At 57.2% G+C, this 21,327-nt stretch overlaps 1 protein-coding gene and 1 long non-coding RNA gene across 4 annotated transcripts in view; one reads left to right on the top strand and one right to left on the bottom strand.

Annotated features, from left to right (window-relative positions):
- The window catches only part of ZSWIM4 (zinc finger SWIM-type containing 4), a 38,382-nt gene extending 28,579 nt beyond the window's left edge, over positions 1-9,803 (top strand). For 2 of the 3 annotated variants that reach the window (XM_033195904.1, XM_033195905.1), the window contains exons 10-13: positions 238-392; positions 2,373-2,536; positions 5,595-5,676; positions 7,770-9,798. In XM_033195904.1, the coding sequence (XP_033051795.1) occupies positions 238-392; positions 2,373-2,536; positions 5,595-5,676; positions 7,770-8,629 (1,261 nt within the window). In that variant the 3' untranslated portion in view covers positions 8,630-9,798. Of the gene's footprint in view, positions 1-237; positions 393-2,372; positions 2,537-5,594; positions 5,677-7,769 lie in introns of all 3 variants that reach the window. The other variant, XM_033195903.1, reaches the window with a different exon arrangement.
- A 2,268-nt stretch (positions 9,804-12,071) lies between these two features.
- On the bottom strand, positions 12,072-20,942 carry LOC117074450. Its single transcript, XR_004433588.1, has 2 exons — positions 20,676-20,942; positions 12,072-14,261 (listed from the first exon to the last, which is right to left on the bottom strand). It is a non-coding gene; the product is annotated as an uncharacterized LOC117074450 (long non-coding RNA).
- Positions 20,943-21,327: the final 385 nt, after the last annotated feature.

Below are 21,327 nucleotides of genomic sequence, written 5' to 3'. Positions count from 1 at the left end.
GCACCACAGGACTCCAGCCTGGGTGATGGAGTGAGACCCTGTCTCTAAAATAAGTAAATGTATCAATTTATAAACAGCACTGCAGTGAACATCTTGCACACACATCTTCCATCATCTTGAGTTGTCAGGGCTCTGCTGGCTGAAGTGGGGAGGCCGAGACAGGAGGCTTCTCTGTCTCCTAGAGAGAATGGGGACAACAGACCCACCTCGCCATGGCTCACTTCTCCTCTTACCCAGGCTGCCTGTACTGGAGACAGCATTTCCTGCTGGAGAACTTCATCCCAGCCCGCTGGACTCCATCATGAGCAACCGCTTCCCCCGCTGGTTCATCCTTGGCCACCTGGAGACCCGCCAGTGTGAACTGGCTTCCACCATGTTGACAGCCGCCAAGGGTGAGGGTGGCAGCTGTCCTGATTCCTTTATCTTCCTCCTCTGTCATCTCCTTCTTCCTTCCCTCTTAACTTTCCTACTTCCTCTTATCCTTTCACGAAATTCCACCCACATCCCTTGAGCGCCTCCTATATATACCAGACACTGTCTCAGGTGCTGGGGATGTAGCAGGTGACAAAACTGTCCCAGATCCCCTGCCCTGTGGAATGACATTCTAGTGGTGAGAAGCAAGTGATGCAGTAAATGAGACAGGAACAAGTACCATGGAGTGGAATAAAACAGGTGAACATTTAAGCAGAGACTGGAAGGTGAGGTGGAGCCATGCAGGTACCTGGTGTCTTAGCTCAGGCTGCCGTAACAAAACACCAGAGACTGCGTGACTTCAACAACAAAAATTTATTTTCTCACATTTCTGGAGGCTAGAAGTCTAAGATCACTATGTCAGTATGGCTAGTTCCTGGTGAGGGCTCTCTTCCCAGCTTACAGACGGCTGCCTTCTTGCTGTGTTGAGAGTTGGGGGGAGTGGAGGGGTGAGTAGAGAGGAAAGTGCGAGAGAGGAGGCGGGGAGAAAGAGAGAAGGACAAAGAGATAGTAGGGGGGGATAGAGAGAGAAGTCAGGTGACAGAGAGGAGAGAGAGAAGAAAGAGAAGAGGGAGAGAGGAGAGGAAAAGTTAAATTTCTCCAGTGTATCTTCTTCTAAGGTCACTAACCCTCTCAGGAGTACCTGAACTTCATGACCTTGTCCACACCTAATTATTAGCCGGGCACGGTAGCTCATGCCTATAATCCCAGCACTTTAGGAGGCCGAGGCGGGCAAATCACTTGATGCCGGGAGTTCAAGACCAGCAAATCACTTGAGGCCAGGAGTTCAAGAATAGCCTGGCCAATATGGTGAAACCCCATCTCTACTAAAAATGCAAAAATTAGCCAGGCACAGTGGCGCACACCTGTAATCCCAGCACTTTGGGAGGCCAAGGCAGGGGAATCACCTGAGGTCAGGAGTTCAAGACCAGCCTGGCCAACGTGGTGAAACCCTGTGTCTACTAAAAATACGAAAATTAGCCAGGTGTGGTGGCAGGCACCTGTAATCTCAGCTACTTGGGAGGCCGAGGCAGGACAATCGCATGAACCCGGGAGACAGGTTGCAGTGAGCCGAAACTGCACCACTGTACTCCAGCCTGGACAACAAGAGCAAAACTCCATCTCAAAATAATAATAAAAGCTAACATTTGAGCAGCTCCTTGCCATGTTAAGGCCTTGCCAAGTATGGGCCCATCACCACCCTGTGAGGTGGATTCCATTGCCTGAGTGTTACCCATTTTACAGATGGGGCAGCCAGGGCACAGAGAGGTGAAGTGACTTACTCAGGGTCACACAGCTAGTGGGTGGCAGGACCAGAAGTTGAACCCTGGCATTCTGGGTGTGCACCCAATGCCCTTGAGATGAGGGAGAGGTCCACAGGATCCCTAGGTGGCTTTCTTTTCTTTTTTTTGAGGTGGATATCGCTCTGTCACCCAGGCTGGAGTGCAGTGGTGCAATCTCAGCTCACTGCAGCCTGTGCCTCCCAGGTTCAAGCGATTCTGTGCCTCAGCCTCCCAAGTAGCTGGGATTACAGGTGCCCGCCACCATGCCCAGCTAATTTTTGTAGACGGGGTTTTGCCATGTTGGCCAGGCTGGTCTCGAACTCTTGACCTAGTGATCCGCCCACCTAGGCCTCCCAAAGCGATGGGATTACAGGTGTGAGCAGCCACTGTGCCCTGCCCCAGGTAGCTTTCTGTACCAGAAAAGGGCCACAGAGGAGATAATTGGCAAGGACTGGGGGTGCTGAGGTCTGAATCTTCACAGAACCATTGCCCAGTACACATCCCTCTACACTCACACGTGTCCCTGGGTGGAAGGATCTGTGTGAACAGGTCGGGTGGTTGTCAAAGGCTGGTGCTGGGGTGTATCTGATGGTGTCCTCTATCCCTCCCTTCACCCAGGAGACCCCAAGTGGCTACACGCGGTACTAGGCTCCATCCAGCAGAACATCCACTCTCCGGCCCTGCTCTTCAAGCTGGCGCAAGACGCCTGCAAGACAGCCACTCCGGTCAGCGCCCCACCAGACACCACGCTGCTGGGCATCGCACTGGAGCTGGGGCTGCAGGTGAGGGCAGCCAGGTGGATGCGGGAGGGCAATGCTGGCTTCGGGCCAGGATTGATTGTGAGCTGCGCCTCCGGGGGCATGGGCTACGAGTGAGCCACTTCGCTGGGGGCCCCCGCTTCCCCCCCCCAGCTGTTCCTCAGGGGTGGGGCCTGAGCGAGAGCCACTCCCTTGGGGCGGGGACTGTGAGTGAACCACACCTCTGAGGGCGTGGCATGTGTGGGCCACTTCCTTGGGGGCATGGCATGAGTGAGCCACTCCCCTGGGAATGGGGACTAGATGAATTGTGTCTCTGGGGATGGGGTCTGCATGTGGGCCACACCTCTGCAGGTGGGGCCTGACTGTCAACCTCACTTTTGGGGGCAGGGCCACAGAAGGGCAAGGTCTGTAAGGCTTGGGAGTGTGGGAATGGGGTCCCCATTAGGGGTGAAGCCTATGAATTATTAATAGAATCCGCCTATGGAGGAGACTGAGGTCTAGGGGAGAGTTGTCACTGGAGCAGAGAGGCAGGGCCTGCAAGCCAGCGGATGGATAGCAAGTGAAGTCTGGGGGTGGGGCCTGGGAGTGATGTGCCATTGGTTAAGGATCATGGGTGGGTGGGTTTGAAGCCGAGGGTGGGACAGAGCCTACCAATAAGGAGCTTCCTTGGGGGCGGGGCCTGAAGAGGATTGCCCATCTATGGAAAGGGATTCACCACTGAGAGGCTGGCCTGGGGTAAGGTCCTGAAGATGAGACGCCAACTCTAGGGGTGGAGTCTGTGGTTGAGAGTCCTGTATGCGGCAGGGTGTGGTAGCCCACACCTGTAATCCCAGCACTTTGGGAGGCCGAGGCAGGCAGATCACAAGGCCAGGAGTTCGAGACCAGCCTGGCCAACATGATGAAACCCCATCTCTACTAAAAATACAAAAATTAGCCAAGTGTGGTGGCACGCACCTGTAATCCCAGCTACTCGGGTTGAGGCAGGAGAATCGCTTGAACCCGGGAGGCAGAGGTTGGAATGAGCCGAAATCACGCCACTGCACTCCGGCCTGAAGGACAGAGCAAGACTCTGTCTCATGAAAAAAAAAAAAAAAAGTCCTGTATGCAGGGCCTGCAGCTGAGTGTCTGGGTCATCCCCAGGGGCCAAACAAAGGGTGGTACTGCAAGGGCAAATCTTGGGTGCAGCTTGCTGGAAAGAAGTCATCCGTAGGGTATGGGCCCCATGGGATCTGGAGGAGGGCGGAGACTGCAGGAATAGACAGGTAAGAGACCTGTGGAGGTGGGGCCTCAGAGGGCGGCAGAAGTTCACTAAGAAGATAAGGAATAGGGCCGGGCACAGTGGCTCACACCTGCAATCCCAGCATTTTGGGAAGCCAAGGTGAAAGGATTGCTTGGGGCCAGGAGTTTGAGATTGGTCTGGACAACATAGTGAGACCCCTGTCTCTACAAAAAAAAAACTTTAGGGCTGGGCACAGTGGCTCACGCCTGTAATCCCAGCACTTTGGGAGGCCGAGGCAGGCGGATCACAAGGTCAGGAGATCGAGACCATTCTGGCTAACACGGTGAAACCCCGTCTCTATAAAAATACAAAACATTAGCCGGGCATGGTGGCGGGTGCCTGTAGTCCCAGCTACTCAGGAGGCTGAGGCCAGAGAATGGCGTGAACCTGGGTGGCAGAGCTTGCAGTGAGCCGAGATCGCGCCACTGCACCCCAGCCTGGGCGACAAGCGAGACTCCGTCTCAAAAACAACAAACAAACAAAAAACAACTTTAAAAATTAGCCAGATGTGATGGTGCACCCCTGTAGTCCCAGCTCCTCAGGAGGCTGAGGCAAGAGGATTGCCTGAGGCCAGGAATTTGAGGCTGCAGCAGTGAGCTATGATCACACCACTGCACCCCAGGTTACAGAGCAAGAAGACCCCAACTCTAAAAGAAAAAGCAGAAAAGAGAAAAGAAATTGGGGCCAGGTGCTGTGACTTGCACCTGTAACCTGTAATCCCAGCACTTTGGGAGACCGAGGTGGATCGCTTGAGGCCAGGAGTTCAAGACTAGCCTGGCCAACACAGTGAAAACTCATCTCTACCAAAAATTAGCCTCAGGTGGTGGTGGGCGCCTGTAATTCCAGCTACTTGGGAGGCTGAGGCAGGAGAATCACATGAACCCAGGAGGTGTAGGTTACAGTCAGCCGAGAGACCACAACTGCACGCCAGCCTGGGTGACAGAGTGAGACCCTCAAAAAAAAAAAGCCAGGCGCGGTGGCTCATGCCTGTCATCCCAGCACTTTGGGAGGCCAAGGCGGGCGGATCACGAGGTCAGGAGATCGAGACCATCCTCTCTAACACGGTGAAACCCCGTCACTACTAAAAGAAATACAAAAAATGAGCTGGGTGTGGTGGCAGGTACCTGTAGTCCCAGCTACCCAGGAGGCTGAGGTAGGAGGAATGGCCTGAACCTGGGAGGCAGAGCACACAGTGAGACAAGATCGACCACTGCACTCTAGCCTGGGTGACAGAGCGAGACTCCGTCTCAAAAAGGAAAAAAAAAAAAAGGCCGGGCGCAGTGGCTCACTCCTGTTATCCCAGCACTTTGGGAGGCTGATTCCAGCGTATCACAGGGTCAGGAGATCGAGACCATCCTGGCTAACACGATGAAACCCCATCTCTACTAAAAATACAAAAATTAGCTGAGCATGGTGGCAGGCGCCTGTACTCCCAGCTGCTTGGGAGGCTGAGGCAGGAGAATTGTTTGAACTTGGGAGGCGGAGGTTGTAGTGAGCCGAGATCGCGTCACTGCATTCCAGTCTGGGTGACAGAACAAGATTCCATCTCACAAAACAAAGAAACCATCTCAAAAAACAAACAAAAACAAAAAAAGCAAAACAACAATCCTATGAGACAGATACTATTTTATCTCCATTTTCTAGGTAAGGAAGCTGATGCCCAGATAGTTGAGATCACTTACCCAGGTTCATTGGATAAGCTTTAACCTCCAAGTGTTTCTGGGGCCCTCCATCTCCCAATGCCCCTCCATAGGCCAGCCCAAGACTCGGGCTAACCCCCCTCTCCCCACCCCTACCCTGCAGGTGATGCGGATGACTCTGAACATAATGACCTGGCGGCGGAGGGAGATGGTGCGCTGGCTGGTCAGCTGTGCCACAGAGATTGGTGAGAGCCCCTAAGGGGACCTGCAACCCACCTCGCTGTTCTGGTTCTGCAGAGGGCACTGAGAGAACCAGGCAGACAAGAAAGAGAGAAGCAGCTGGGCATGGTGGCTCACGCCTGTAATCCCAGCACTTTGGGAGGCCAAAGCGGGAGGATCACTTGAGCCCAGGAGTTCAAGAGCAGCTTGGGTAACATAGTGATACCCCATCTCTACAAAAAATTAAAAATTAGCTGGGCATGGTGGTACGTGCCTATAGTTCCACCTGCTTGGGAGGCTGAGGCAGGAGGATCGCTTGAGCCCAGGAGATCAACGCTACAGTTAGCCATGATTGTGCCGCTGCACTCCAGCCTGTGCGACAGAGGAAAACCCCCTCTGGGGAAAAAAAAAAAAAAAAAGAGAGAGAAGCAAGCCAGGCGTGGTGGCACACACCTATAATAGTCCCAACTATCGGGGGCGCTGAGGTGGGAAAATCACTTGAGCCCAGGAGATTGAGGCTGCAGTGAGCTGTGACTGTGCCACTGCACTCCAGCCTGAGTGGCAGGGTGAGACCCTGTCTCTAAAAAATTGTTTAATAAAAATAAAGCCGGGCGTGGTGGCTCAAGCCTGTAATCCCAGCACTTTGGGAGGCCGAGACGGGCGGATCATGAGGTCAGGAGATCGAGACCATCCTGGCTAACATGGTGAAACCCCGTCTCTACTAAAAAATACAAAAACTAGGCCGGGCGCGGTGGCTCAAGCCTGTAATCCCAGCACTTTGGGAGGCCGAGACGGGCGGATCACGAGGTCAGGAGATCGAGACCATCCTGGCTAACACGGTGAAACCCCGTCTCTACTAAAAAAATACAAAAAATTAGCCGGGCGAGATGGCGGGCGCCTGTAGTCCCAGCTACTCGGGAGGCTGAGGCGAGAGAATGGCGTAAACCCGGAGGCGGAGCTTGCAGTGAGCTGAGATCCGGCCACTGCACTCCAGCCTGGGCTACACAGCGAGACTCCGTCTCAAAAAAAAAAAAAAAAAAAAATACAAAAACTAGCCGGGCAAGGTGGTGGGCGCCTGTAGTCCCAGCTACTCGGGAGGCTGAGGCAGGAGAATGGCATAACCCGGGAGGCAGAGCTTGCAGTGAGCTGAGATCCGGCCACTGCACTCCAGCCTGGGCGACAGTGCGAGACTCCGTCTCAAAAAATAAATAAATAAATAAAAAATAAATAAATAAAGAGGGCCGGGCGCCATGGCTCACGCCTGTAGTCCTAGCACTTTAGGAGGCCGAGGTGGGTGGATCACTTGAGGTCAGGAGTTTGAGACCAGCCTGGCCAACATGGCAAAACCCCATCTCTACTAAAAATGCAAAAATTAGCCAGGTGTGGTGATATGTGCCTGTAATACCAGCTACTCGGGAGGCTGAGGCAGGAGAATTTCTGGAACCCAGGAGACGGAGGTTGCAGTGAGCCAAGAGCTTGCTGCTGCACTCCAGCCTGGGTGACAGAGCAAGACTCCATCTCAGAACAGGCATATCACAAGGTCAGGGGATCAAGACCATCCTGGCTAACACGGTGAAACCCCATCTCTACTAAAAATACAAACGAATTAGCTGGGCATTGTGGCCGGCGCCTGTAGTCCCAGCTACTCAGGAGGTTGAGGCAAGAGAATGGCTTGAACCCAGGAGGCAGAGCTTGCAGTGAGCCGAGATCCCGCCACTGTACTCCAGCCTGGGCAATAGAGTGAGACTCCACCTCAAAAAAAAAAAAAAAAAAAAGGAAAGAGAAGTAGAGACTCTTCCCCGATTCCAGCCTGTGCTGAGGGCTTGGCCAGGAGGGAATGGCCAGCCAGTTGATGGAGCTGGACAAAGGCCTAGAGACTGGCCAGGCTAATGTGGCTGCAGCGGGGTGAGGTGGGTGCAGAAAGGGGCTCCAAAGCTTAGCCTTATACACAGGTCATTCCCACCTGGTCCAGCTGCACCCTGACGATTTGGAAAGGAAGTTTCTGTTCAGCATGGTGTGGAGGTGGAAGTGGAGGTGACAGTGCCATGGTTAACCCACGCATACATATACATGTCTCTGCCCCCTCTCCTGACGGATTTCCCCCCTCACCTCCCACCAGGCCCGCAAGCCCTGATGAATATCATGCAGAACTGGTATTCCCTATTCACACCGGTGGAGGCGGCCACCATCGTAGCAGTGACGGGCACCACACACGCCACTCTGCTGCGACTTCAGCTGGACACACCCCGGAGGGAGGAGCTCTGGGCCTGCGCCCGCACCCTCGCCTTGCAGTGCGCCATGAAGGACCCTCAGAACTGCGCCTTGCCTGCCCTGACCCTGTGTGAGAAGAACCACTCGGCCTTCGAGGCGGCCTATCAGATCGTGCTGGACGCGGCGGCCGGCGGCCTGGGCCACGCCCACCTCTTCACTGTGGCCCGCTATATGGAGCACCGCGGGCTGCCGCTCCGGGCCTACAAGCTGGCGACGCTGGCCCTGGCGCAGCTCAGCATTGCCTTCAACCAGGACAGCCACCCTGCCGTCAACGACGTGCTTTGGGCCTGCTCGCTCAGCCACTCCCTGGGGCGGCACGAGCTCTCCGCCATCGTCCCCCTCATCATCCGCAGCATCCACTGTGCCCCAATGCTGTCCGATATTCTGCACCGCTGGACTCTCTCGGCGCCCGGCCTGGGCCCCTTAGGGGCACGCCGGGCCGCCAAGCCACTGGGTGCTGACCGGGCACCGCTCTGTCAGCTCCTGGATGCGGCAGTCACTGCCTACATCACCACCAGCCACTCGCGCCTCACGCACATCAGTCCGCGGCACTATGGGGACTTCATTGAATTCCTGGGCAAGGCCCGGGAGACCTTCCTGCTGGCGCCCGACGGGCACCTCCAGTTCGCACAGTTCTTGGAGAACCTCAAACAGACCTACAAGGGCAAGAAGAAACTCATGCTTTTGGTGCGGGAGCGTTTTGGTTGAGGGGCAGTGGGGTGCGTGGGAGTGGGGATCCCCCTCGCCCCTGCGTCCCCCACCCTTGCTCTCCAGTTAGGCCCACGTGACATTTCAGTATTATTAAGTCAGGGAAGGAGCCCGGCTGGAGATGGGAGGCAGGGGAAGGGGCATCCTGCCACGTGTGTGCCTGGGAGTGTGTGAGCAAGTGTGCAAGACTCCAGAAGCAGAAGCCATACTGCCCCCCAGAAGCTTGGAAGGGGTGTGTGCTTGGGCTGCTGGTATGACCCCACTTTGGGCACCCCAAAAGCAATAGACAAACTCCCCTTACCCAGACTGGCTTGGGCTCTGGGAGGGAAGCTGGAAGGCAGGACTTTCCAGAAATCGGCCCTCTAAATCAATGTAGCACACTTTTCCCCAACCCCACCCTGGGTGGCCAAGGGTCTTCCCCCACCCCTTACTCCTCAGGGCCCCCGTTATGCCACCTCCAAAGTGGCTGCCCAGCCCGGACCAATGGCTCACCCCCACTGAAGGAATTGAAGGGGCCTCAGGCCTCAGCCTCATACCTCACCCCCTTATCCTCCTGTGCGGCCAGGACCCCCATTTCCTTGGGCACTAGGGTCCCAGGGTGGGCTCAGGGTTAGGGAAGTCATCGCTGCCGTCTCCTCTCACCTGCTAGTCACTGGACGTACAACTCAGGAACTGAGCGAGGCTCACACTGCCCCTCCCAACCTGGGGTTGGGGGACACAAATAAGAGAGAGCCAGAGACCCCACCCTCGATCGGGAAAGGAAAGAGACCTGCATCTTGGCGTTTTTCTGGCTCTCTCTTCACCCTTTCTCCTCCTGTCTTTCTGCTTCGCCCCTTCACCTTCCTCTGTTTTCATTTTTCCTGGCACTTACCTGCCTTTCTCTCTGCACCTAAGTCCCTGTCGCTGTCTCTCTTTGGCCCTCCTTCCTTTCCCCTACCTTGACCCAGGGAGGAGAAGGGAGAACATCACCCCCCAATCACCCCCACATCTCCCTTCTTGTATATTAAGGACAAAAGATCACATCATTTTGTAACTTTTTTTCTATTTATTGAACGGTGTATTATATGTCCTTTTTTTTTTTTTTTTAAAGACTGAACAGAACTTTTTCTTTTTAATTTTGAGACTGGGGTGTGTCTCTAGAGCCACTCACACCCCCAACCCCGTTTCCTACACACACACACACACACACACACACAAAGCCTCATTTATGGGGTGCAGCGTCAAGCAAGGGGTGGTATGGGAGCGACTGCTGGCTTCATTCCAGGGTACTTACGTAAATACTTCTTTTTTTATTGTCTTGCTCTGTTGCCCAGGCTGGAGTGCAGTAGCGCGATGTGGGCTCACTCTAACCTTCTGCCTCCCAGGTTCAAGCGATTCTCCTTCCTTAGCCTCTGGAGTAGCTGGGATTACAGGCATGTGCCACCACACCCGGCTAATTTTTGTATTTTTAGTAGAGACGGGGTTTCGCCATATTGGCCAGGCTGGTCTCAAACACCTGACCTCTGGTGATCTGCCCTCCTCAGCCTCCCAAAGTGCTGGGATTACAGGCGTGAGCCACTGTGCCCGGCCTTATGTAAATATTTCAAAACAGGGATGGACAGCTCACCATGAGGGAGCACAGGGCGGAATGTGTTACCGCTGTCATTTAATTGTCACCACAGCCCTATGAGTTAGTAGGATTATCTTTTCCATTTTACAGATGAGAAAACTGAGGTTGCAAAGTGGAAAGAAAAGGCACCCAGCGGCTGGGTGTGGTGGCTTACGCCTGTAATCCCAGCACTTTGGGAGGCCAAGGCGGGCGGATCACGAGGTCAGGAGATGGAGACCATCCTGGCTAACACGGTGAAACCCCGTCTCTACTAAAAATACCAAAAAAAATTAGCCGGGCGAGGTGGCGGGCGCCCGTAGTCCCAGCTACTCGGGAGGCTGAGGCAGGAGAATGGCGTGATTCCGGGAGGCGGAGCTTGCAGTGAGCCGATATCGCGCCCCTGCACTTCAGCCTGGGCGACAGAGCGAGACTCCGTCTCAAAAAAAAAAAAAGGAGGGGCACCAGCTAGGACGTTTGATTTAGGACCTGGTTGCAGCCACTGACCCCTTCCCACCCCTGGCTGCTGGGCCCTTGAGCCCCTGGGAAGGGTCAAGATGGGGGTGGGGAGCGCCCTGGCTCCAGACACCAATATTGGGGGTCCTTGTCTCCAAATTGCTGAGCATGGGAGGCTGTGGCAAGTGTTGGGTGCAGCTGGATGTGGAAGACACCCCGATCAAAAGCGGGAACTCCGAATTTAGACTCGACCTCGGTGGGCGGGGCGCTGGCCAAGAGAAGAAAAACGGAGTGGGCGTGGCCGGCGCGTGGATGCTCGCCAGGGGACGTGGCCAGGGCGTGTCTGGGATCTTGCGCCACTGAAGAGGCTCCCAATCGCCAAATAGAGTGAGGGATCCAAGGAACGGCGAGAAAGCCCGTGGTTGTGTAAAGTCCCTGGCTCCCCGAGAAGCAGTTTCCTCGGGCCCTTCCTCCCTTTTGGACGAATGGAGGTACCGTGTCTGGATCACTGTCAGAGCCGGGGCAGGAGAGGACAGAGGCTTCCCGGAGTGGCGGGGCCAGCCGCTAGAAGGCGGAGCCCACAGTCGGGGGCGGAACTTTGGCGACGCTGGGCACGGGGATTGGCTTTTGGCACCGCCCCTCCGCTCGAGTGGGCCAATCGGAGACGGCCCCACCTCCTGCCCCGCCGCGCGTAATCCCGCAGGTATGTGCGGGCGGACCCGGGACTGCCCCGCGCGCTCCGTGACGCCGCCTGAAGGTCGGGGACGATGGAGGTGGGTGGAGATCCCGGAGTGCACCCCCTTGTGGTCCCTGCCGCCTTCGGACCTGGAGGACTCTTTACTGTGCCCCTCAGGTGTCACTCACCCACGAATGTTCCCATGTACCTAGGGCATCACGCAGGTCCCAGCCACATCCAAATGTCCCCCTTAAGAACTGGGTTTCCTTCATGTCACATCCCTCAAACCCAAGTTCCCCCCCAGCATTCTCAGATACCAGGCACCCCAGATCTTCCCCTGAGGCCCGAGTAATCCCGTAGGTCCAAGTTGCCCCCAAATGTCACTAGCTCAAGACCCTCAAATCCTAGTTATCGCCACATGTCACCCCTCAGGCTCAGCGTTTCCCTCAGGGTCACCCCACCACCACCACTTCAGATCAGCTTCCGTGCTCCCTTGATCAGTGATGTGAAAATCTCTCCAGTCCAGGGTTTCCCTCATGGTCACCCCACAATCCAGGACCCCCCCAAGGTCACCTTTCCAAGCACGGGGCACCCTGCTGCTGTCCTCAGAGCAAGTGGGGTAGGGATGGGCAGGCAGGAGCCCAGAATGCCAGGACAGTAAATTCAGGCCAATCAAAAGCTGAAACTCCAGCGATGGGAGGCAGGAGTGAATCACAGACCAGATCTTCAGGAATGAAGTCAGGGCAACTTTTATTTACTTGAACAACAGACATAACACAGAGCACAATCTCTCCTCTCCATCCTATCCCAAGCAAGCTTCTGTCCACGCCTACCCAGGGTGGGGAAAAGGGCAATGGCCTAGTCCCGATGACCTGAGGGACTTCATTGTGCGTCCTCAGTCCCACCCAGAAAAAAGCCTCCTCCCATCTGATTTCAAGGTAATGGAGAGAGGCCAGGCACGGTGGCTCACACCTGTAATTCCGGCGCGTTGGGAGGCGAAGGTGGGAGAATGGCTTGTGGCCAGGAGTTCCAGAACAGCCTGGGCAACATAGTGAGACCCGTCCCCCCGCATCTCTACAAAAAATTTTAAAAAATTAGCCAGGTGCAGTGGCGCATTACCTGTACTCCCAGCTACTGGGGAGGCTAAGGCAGGAGGATCACTTGTGCCCTGGCATTCAAGGTTGCAGTGAGCCATGATCACACCAGCCTGGCCAAGATGGTGAAACCCCGTCTCTACTAAAAATACAAAGATTAGCCGGGCATAGTGGTGGGCACCTACCTGTAAGCCCAGCTACTCGTGAGGCTGAGGCAGGAGAATCGCTTGAACCCAGGAGGCGGAGGTTGCAGTGAGGCAAGATCACACCACTGTACTTCAAGCCTGAGCAACAGAGTGAGACTCCTTCTCAGAAACAAACAAAAAAAGGCCGGGCACGGTGGCTCACCCCTGTAATACCAGCACTTTGGGAGGCTAAGACGAGAGGATTGGTTGAGGTCAGGAGTTCAAGACCAGCCTGGGTAACACGGCAAAATCCTGCCTCTACAAAACATAAAAAAAATTGGCCGGGTGCAGTGGCTCACGCCTGTAATCCCAACAGTTTGGGAGGCTGAGGCGGGCAGATCACCTGAGGTCAGGAGTTCGAGACCAGCCTGGCCAACATGGTGAAACTCCGTCTCTACTAAAAATACAAAAATTAGCCAGGCATGGCGGCAGGCACCTGTAATCCCAGCTACTCAGGAGGCTGAGGCAGGAGAATCGCTGGAACCCAGGAGGCAGAGGTTGCAGTGAGCTGAGACGTGCCACTGCACTCCAGCCTGGCAGACAGAGCGAGACTTTGTCTCCCCCCCAAAAAAAACAAAACAAAAACAACAGAGTCCTAACTCTTCCCTGCCCTGAGAACCCCCTCAAGGCAGGGAGGATCAGCTATTCCCAGCTTAGTTCCCAGCGCCCCAGGACTAAGCAGACCTGCTTTTGTGTCCCTTCTGGGTCCACATGGACCTTGTTCCATGCCCTACATGTGGGGTGGGTGTCACTGCTCCTCCCCGCAAGTTAGAAAACTGCAGGGCCCAGCAAGAAAGGGCCAGGTCTGGTCAGCCCAGCCTGATACCGGAAGCCAGGAGTTGGCATTTAACGGTCTCGAGGCCCAAGGCAGCTTCCTCTTGGGTAACTGGCTGCTAGGAAGGTGTGGGCCAGGCCAGTGCCCCTGCCAGGCTTGGGAGAGGAGGGGCCAAGCCTCCTGGGAGAGGACACAGCTGGCTTCCCTTTTAATGGAAGGGCCACCCACTCACCCACCTGTCCATGCTGGCACCACAGCCCAGCCTGAGCTGTGGCCATGGAGGGGTCCCCAGTTGCAGAGTTGGGGATCAGGGCCTGCAGCAGACATTTCGGCCCAGCCAGACCCACCCACCACATCCCTCCTCCAGACATAGGTCTGATTCTGAGCCCTCATCTCTGCTCCAAGCATCAGCCCACGGGCTGCAGGCTCCAAGGGGGCTTGACCCCTGTTCCTGCTGAACTGAGCCAGTGTGCACAAACCAACTGTGTTTCAGCTCAGTAGGCACGGGAGGCAGAGCCCAGGGGGGCCAGGCAGCAGGATGGCAGACAGACAGGCGGCAGCAGGGGACAGGCGGCAAGGCCGGAGGAGGTGAGGGCCTGGGGGGCGGAACTTAGCCACTGTGAACATGACTTGGTGTGGACCCTGCTCACAAGCAGCTAAGCCCTGCTCCTCAGGCCAGGCACAGGCTTCGGGGCCTCTGCCACCCCGTCCCCGGGCGGCATCCTCGGTGGCAGAGCTCAGGGTCGGTTGGAAATCCCTGGCAATGTGATTTGTGACAGGAAGCAAATCCCATCCCCAGGAACCCCAGCCGGCCGTGGCACAGGGGTGAGGGGGACACCGGGCGGGGCCAGAGGCTGGCACCTGGAGGGGAGAGAGAGAGAGCAAAGGAGGTAATGAGATTTGGGGACACCTCCCCTCCAGGTCCCCAGACGCTTCCTTCGATCACAGGGAAGCCCTTTTCTCATATGCAGGAGCCACCACACAGGGAGCTGGAGCCTAGCTGTGCCCTCCGTTCCAGCCCCAGCACTGGAGAGACAGAGATACCTAGAGGGCCCAGGCAGGACGAGGAAGCTACAGCAACTTGCATGGCCAAGCTCCCCCGCCTCATTGAGCCCTGGGCAGGCCAAATGGGGCCATGGCGAAAGGAAGCCGAGGGGGCGCAGGCAGGCGGGTGAGGAAGTGATCTCACCCCAGCTGGCGCCACTTCCTAGAAGCCTGGAGGGCAGAAGGAAACCGCCAGGGCCTCCCCCCCGTGGCCCGGTCTCCTCAGTGGTCAGGGCTTAGCCCACACCCACCAGGGCGGATGCCAGCAGCAAAGCACCCCCGTCTTCTCCTAGACACGCATCCCCTGCCCCACAGAGCACAGGATCCAAGCTCCAAGATACAGGTCTCTCCACCCTAACAGCCCAAAGTTCAAATCCTTGCTCCACAGTTTCCCAGAGACCCTCCAAGCCTCAGTTTCTCCATCTGTAAAATGGAGCCAAGAGCCTCTTTTGCACAGCCCAGTGAGATGTCACCGAGTGTGTATGTCACTCAGTAAGTGCCCAGCACCAGGGTGAGATACAGAATTTTCAGGGCCTGGTGCAAAATGAACACATGGCCCTCTAGTTTGAAAACTAAGAATTTCAGGCCAGGCATGGTGGCTCACGCCTATAATCCCAGCACTTTGGGAGGCCGAGGCAGGAGAGTCACCTGAGGCCAGGAGTTCAAGACCAGCCTGGGCAATACAACAAGACCCCATCTCTACAAAAAAATTTTTTTTTTTTCTTTTTTGAGACAGGGTCTCACTCTGTCACCACAGCTAGAGTGCAAGGGCACAATCACAGCTCACTGCAGCCTCAGCCTCCCAGGTTCAAATGATCCTCCCACCTCAGCTTCTGGGGTAGCTGGGACTACAGCTATGCACCACCATGCCTGGCTAATTTTTTCTTTCTTTCTTTCTTTCTTTCTTTTTTTTTTTTTTGAGACAGAATCTCGCCCTGTTGCCCAGGCTGGAGTGCAATGGGGCAATCTCAGCTCACTGCAACCTCTACCTCCCGGGTTCAAGCGACTCTCCTGCTTCAGCCTCCCAAGTAACTGGGATTACAGGCGCCCGCCACCAAGCCCAGCTAATTTTTGGATTTTTAGTAGAGACAGGGTTTCACCATGTTGGCCAGGCTGGTCTCGACCTCTTGACCTCAGGTGATCCGCCCGCCTCGGCTTTCCAAAGTGCTGGGATTACAGGAGCGAGCCACCGACCGCGCCCGGCTCTAATGTTTGGTGTTTTTTTTTTTTTTTTGTAGAGATGGGGTTTCGCCATGTTGCCCAGACTGGTCTCCAACTCCTGGGCTCAAGCAATCCGCCTGCCTCAGCCTCCCAAAGTGCTGGGATTACAGGCATGACCCACAGTGTTTGTCCCACAAAAAGTTTATTAAAATATCAGCCAGGAATGGTGGCACACACCTGTAGCCCCAGCGACTCAGGCGGCTGAGGTGGGAGGATTGCTTGAGCCCAGGAGTTTGGGGCTGCCGTGATCTATGATCATGCCACTGAGCTCCAGCCTAAGTGACAGAGCAAGACCCTATCTCTTTTTTTTTTTTTTTTTTTTTTTTTTTTTTGAGACGGAGTCTTGCTCTGCCACCCAGGCTGGAGTGCAGTGGCCGGCTCTCAGCTCACTGCAAGCTCCGCCTCCCAGGTTCACGCCATTCTCCTGTCTCAGCCTCCCGAGTAGCTGGGACTACAGGCGCCCGCCTCGTCGCCCGGCTAGTTTTTTTGTATTTTTTAGTAGAGACGGGGTTTCACATATTAGCCAGGATGGTCTCGATCTCCGACCTCGTGATCCGCCCGTCTCGGCCTCCAAAGTGCTGGGATTACAGGCTTGAGCCACCGCGCCGGCAAGACCCTATCTCTAAAATAAACAAGAACAAGTTTTTTTAAAAAAAAAGAAAAAAAGAAAATGATTTCAGGCTGAGCGCAGTGGGTCATCCCGGCACTTCAGGAGGCCAAGACAGGAAGATTGCTTGGGGCCAGGAGTTCGAGACCAGCCTGGGCAACACGACGACACAAAAAAATAATAAAAAAAAAATTTCATGACCTCGGTAGTGCAATATTAAACTAACCTCCAGGTCCCTCCAAGCAGAGGTGCTGTGAGACTGCCCGAGTCACAAATGCACGAAGCCAACCCTAAGTCTTTAGTAAGTGGAGCCTCTTTTGATAAGAGCCCAACACCTGGCTAGCAGACTCCAGTTTTGGAGCCCAAGTCTGCCCAGATTTGAAAACCCCAGCTCTGCAGCTTCCGAGCTGAGTGACTCTGGGCAAGTCACTCAACCTCTCTGGGCCTCAGTTTCCCCATCTGCAAAACAGGGATAATAAGTATGGACTTCGTAAGTCATGGTGAGGACCCCAGGAGTGATAAACATGATCACGACAGAACTGCTGCTGTCTTTGCCAGGCAAAGGATAACGGAAACATGGACTTCTCACACCACGGAGGACCCCAGTGTCCGCCCGATCTGGTGGCGCTCACCACTTCGAGACAGGCGGCGAGGGATGTCCTGTTTTGTCCCCTCCCTATACGCACATACACACATACCAGTCACTCTTTACCATCAGGCCCCAGCCCAGCCCTGTCCCCTTAGGGTCTGGAGGCGCCAACTGGGAGCAGGCGAGGCCCCGCAGGGCAGCCAGCCTCCCTGGGCCGCCTCCGGAAGTGAGACAGCACATTCGTGTCCCAGGGACGAGAACGGGAAGGGCGGCCATTTGGCCAGGCTCATTTCCTGTGGGGTTTCCCCTGCACAGAGCCCAGGGCCAGGGCCAAGGCCACTCCCCATCCTCGCAGGCACAAAAGGTCTGGGTCTTGAGTGGAAGGGGCGCTGCCATGCAGGTGCCCAGGAGCCAGGGTTCCCTTTACCAATCACGGTGCGCTTCTCAGGCTCTTGGGAGATGGTGTCCAGAGGGGGACCAAGCTCCTGGCAGCTGTAGGCATGAGGGAGAGGGCGGGCCCCTGGGCTGGGGAGCAAAGCAGGCCCCAGGCTGCACCAGGACACTCCAGCCAGCCAATGCATGTGGGTATGCCTGAATACCCCCTCCAGACAGCGTGTGCATGGACCAGACACACACGGGTATGGATGTGCACCGCTACCCCCCCAACCCCATGCTCCAAGAATGAATCAGGGGCAGCTTCCGCCGGGGGCGCCACCACCACCTCCGCCCCCAAGCCTGGTCCCCAAATACTTTCCACCCTCACAGAGCAGCTGGGATCGGAAAATACCAAGGGCTGCAGGCCCCGCCCTGCCCGCCGCGCCACCCGCCCTCCCAGCCTGTCACTAACGCTTTGCCTAATGGGCCCAGACTCTCAGCAGAAGCTCCGTGGGCTGGGCCTCGAGCCAGCCGCCAACCTGGGCCGCCCGGCCAAGCGCCGCCTGACCACCAGCCCCCCGCCCCTCTGCCCCAATCCCAGTGCTGCGACAATAACAACCGCCCCAGTGGGCAGCCCTCAGAGGCTGGCACTGGGTGGGGAAAGTCAGGGCACTGACAAGTGGGTGGGCCCCACTGCCCACCCAGGGCTGGGGTGGGGGGAGGCTCAGGAAGGGGTGAGTAAGTGAGGGTTGAATCACTTGTTATAAATAGGGGAACCATGAAAGTGACATCCCAGCCCCCATTGCGTCCGGCCAGTCCACTCTAACCCCCCCTTAGACTTTAATCTTTCCCAAACCAATCACAGAATTCCCAGGGGCCCCTCGTCTTCATGTTGGAAACCCTTAGTAGAACAGTACACCCCGTCATCAGGTCTACCTCTGCCTTCTCCTCACATAGGTACATTTTGCAGCGAGGGCCTGGCTTTGGGGGTCCACTGGCCTTGAATGCAGTCACTGGCGTCTAGGCCCCATCCACCTCCCTCAACGCACCAATTCCCAGGCCCAAGGCTCCGGGCCCCTAGGCTCCCCAAGGCATTCTCAGGGTGTGGGCCACCACGGTCCTGGAGGGCGACCCCAGAATCTAGGCCAGGCGGGAGGCCCGGGGACTTGGCATCTTCGAAGTCAGTTCCCCAGGCACCGAGTCCCCACATCCTAGACCACCCAGCCCTGCTCTGCCCAGGGCCACAGCTCAGTGACCACACCCAGGGTGGCGCCAGCTCCAGCAACCCTGGGGCAAGGCGCCGCTGGAGCGTGACTCAGCCATGCCCAGCATGGCGGCGCCCTTCTCTGCCCAAGGATTCTCACCCACACCCACTACCCTCCGCTCAACATCCTTCCCAGGCGTCCGGCCCTAAAAGACACACCTTCCCCAGACACACCTCTGTGTCCACCCAGGACACTAGGAGGGAAGAAGGCGGCCAGGGGGGAAGTGTACACTTCTCTCCATCCCATTTCTGAATGCTTTCCATTTACAGCTAGAATAACTAAGGCTCAGAGATTCAGATTGGGACTTAAGGTCACGGAATAAGTCTTAAAAAAAAAAGCCAGGCCTGACTGTGGCCTAAAACACATCCAACATGGAAAACAGAGGGACAGGAAGGAGTTTTCCCAAGATCGCCCAAGGTTCCTGGCGCCGTTATTCATGGAGGACAGAATCCCCCACCCAGCTTTCCACAGTGAAGGGCAAACTCCAAAAAATGCCTTAAGAGGTATCAGAGCACCACCTAGATCAGGGTGAGCGGGTCACCCCGGTGTACCCACCAGACCAATTATCCTGGGATTGCCGATGGATGGGGGCCTGCCCCGCAGCTGCGGTCTGCATGGAACATCTGGTGTCCACTTGCATTGTTAGAGGGTGGGCACGACACAGGGGTCCCTCCTAAAGCATCCGCCTCTGCTGTCTTTCTCCAGCAAGCAAGGGTCGGCGGAGGCTCAGTGGCCAGGCCAGCACAGACAGGCCCGACCCTCTGGACACGCCCTGTCACGCATGTGCTCCGCGTGCCAGCCCCAGGCCAGGCCGGCACCTATTTTAGGGCCCCCTCTAGGTCCACAGGCAAGGCCTGCCTGTTGGGGTCTTGAAGGAGCTCCCAGAGGACGTGCTGCAAGGGCAGAGGGCCATGGGTGCCTCACGGGATCAGAGAACAAAGCTAGCACCAGCCCCAGGGCCTGTGCCTTCCCAGGACATCGGCATGTGAACACATGTACCCAGGCTGGCCCGGGCAGGGCATGTGGGCGAGCGGACAGGGTGTGTCCAACATCACTTCGCCTCTAAGCCTGGGCACCTGTTGGGTACAGCCCTCCGGCTGGGGCAGGACTGCCAGAGGACACCCCTTATGCCAGGGGTCCCACAGCCCCCAGCCTCACCCTCAAAGACCAGGAGTCACGGGCTGCCAGCTGGGGAGTGTTGGGAAAGGGGCAGGTGACAAGGAGCCAGTTGCACAGCCAAAACATTCAAGAAGACCCTGGGTCTGGGGCCTGGCTGGGCTGAGCTGGGCAGAGCAGGAAGGTCAGTTAGGGCTGAGGGCTTTAGGGGCTGCCAAATCTAGTGCTAAAATCAGAGAACGGTCTGGGGCTAAGACAGAGGGGTCGGGGTTCAGTCTAGGCCCTTTTAACCTCCTCCTGCAGCCAAAAGGCACGGGGACCCCGAGCTGCACAGGGCTGGTCCCCAACCTGGCTTCCCTTCCTATGCAACCTTGAATGAGGGCTTTTCTCCTGGATCAGCAGAAAGGAAAGGAGACGTCCCCCCAGCTCCCACCAGCCCCTGCCCAACAAGAGACCTTCCCTCTACCCACTGGGTGACACGTCAAGAACTTGGACCAGTATCCACCCCCGCCCCCAGCCAAAGAACTCTGAGAGACCCCCCAACCCATTCTTCCCGTCCAAAGGCCAGATCGGGGGCTAGGAGTGGGGGAGGCATATGCATATCCAAGCCCCTCAACCCAAGCCCCGTGTCCGAGCAGGACACAAGCCCTCCCACTCTGCCAACTCTCTGTCCACCTTGACCTACCCAAGTCGCGCGGGGACCCACCCTCCCCACCGCATTCCCATGCGTCTCCTGGGGGGTCGGGGTGGGGGGGCCCCTGGGAAGGGAGTAGAGGCCGGGCCGCCCTTCCCCCGCTCCGTAGGGGGCGCCCCGGGACTCCGCGACCGCCGCCGCCGCGGTCAGACGCACTGTTCCCGATCCCCGACCCACCCCGGGCGGCGGGGCGCTCAAGGCGCGCGGGGCGGCGCCCTCCGCTTCTCTCAAGGCTCTTGGGGACCCGCCGGGCGCACCCCCACTCCGCCCACAAGCCAGGCGCGGAAAAGTTGCCGGCGCCGCTGCCGCCGAGGCGCCGATCGCTCCCAGCCTCCCTCCCGGGTCCCTCCCGACTTCCACTTACCCGCGGGGGGAGGGGAGCCGGGCGCGCACTCCGGGCTCCGGCCGCCGCCCCGGGCCGGGCCGGCCCGGCCGAGGCTCAGGCGGGCGGGCGGCGGGCCCGAGACCATCCGGGGGCGGCCGCCGGCCGCGCTCCACCCCACTCACTGGCCGGCCCGCCGCGGGGCCGAATCGCTTTTAAAACCTTCTCGTCTCCTCCCCCCTCCCCGGGCCGGGCAGGGGGCGGGCGCAGGGCGGGGCGGGCGTCGCCGTCATGTGCCCCCGGAGCCGGCCCGCCCCCACTTTCTCTGTCCTGTCCCCCAACTCGGTCCCGTCCCCCAACTCAAGGCCAACTTTCTCCCTCCTTGTCCCGAAATCAGCCGGGGCCCCAAACCCAGCCCAACTTCCCCCTCTGGCCCCTGAACTTGGGTCCCAGTCCCGGGTTTTAAGCCCAAGGCTCTGTCTGCGGGGCTAGGGTGGGAGCAAAGGGTCTAACCCCCCATCCCACCTCTGGAACCCCTGTTGGTCTAAGGCCTGCCCCTGCCCAGGAAGAGGTAACCCAGGAGGCCCTGAGCCCCTGGGAATGGAGATTGGTGAGGGGGGTTTTAGGGGGTGGGCTCGGTGCCAGACCCAGGGCACACTGGCTGCTGCAGACCCCACCCGAGGAGGGGGGCCTA

Source organism: Trachypithecus francoisi, unplaced genomic scaffold (assembly GCF_009764315.1).
Source record: "Trachypithecus francoisi isolate TF-2019V2 unplaced genomic scaffold, Tfra_2.0 Lachesis_group5, whole genome shotgun sequence".
Classification (NCBI taxonomy): domain Eukaryota; kingdom Metazoa; phylum Chordata; class Mammalia; order Primates; family Cercopithecidae; genus Trachypithecus; species Trachypithecus francoisi.
The sequence above is the reverse complement of the archived record's forward strand: the minus strand, read 5'-3'. Positions and strand labels throughout refer to the sequence as shown.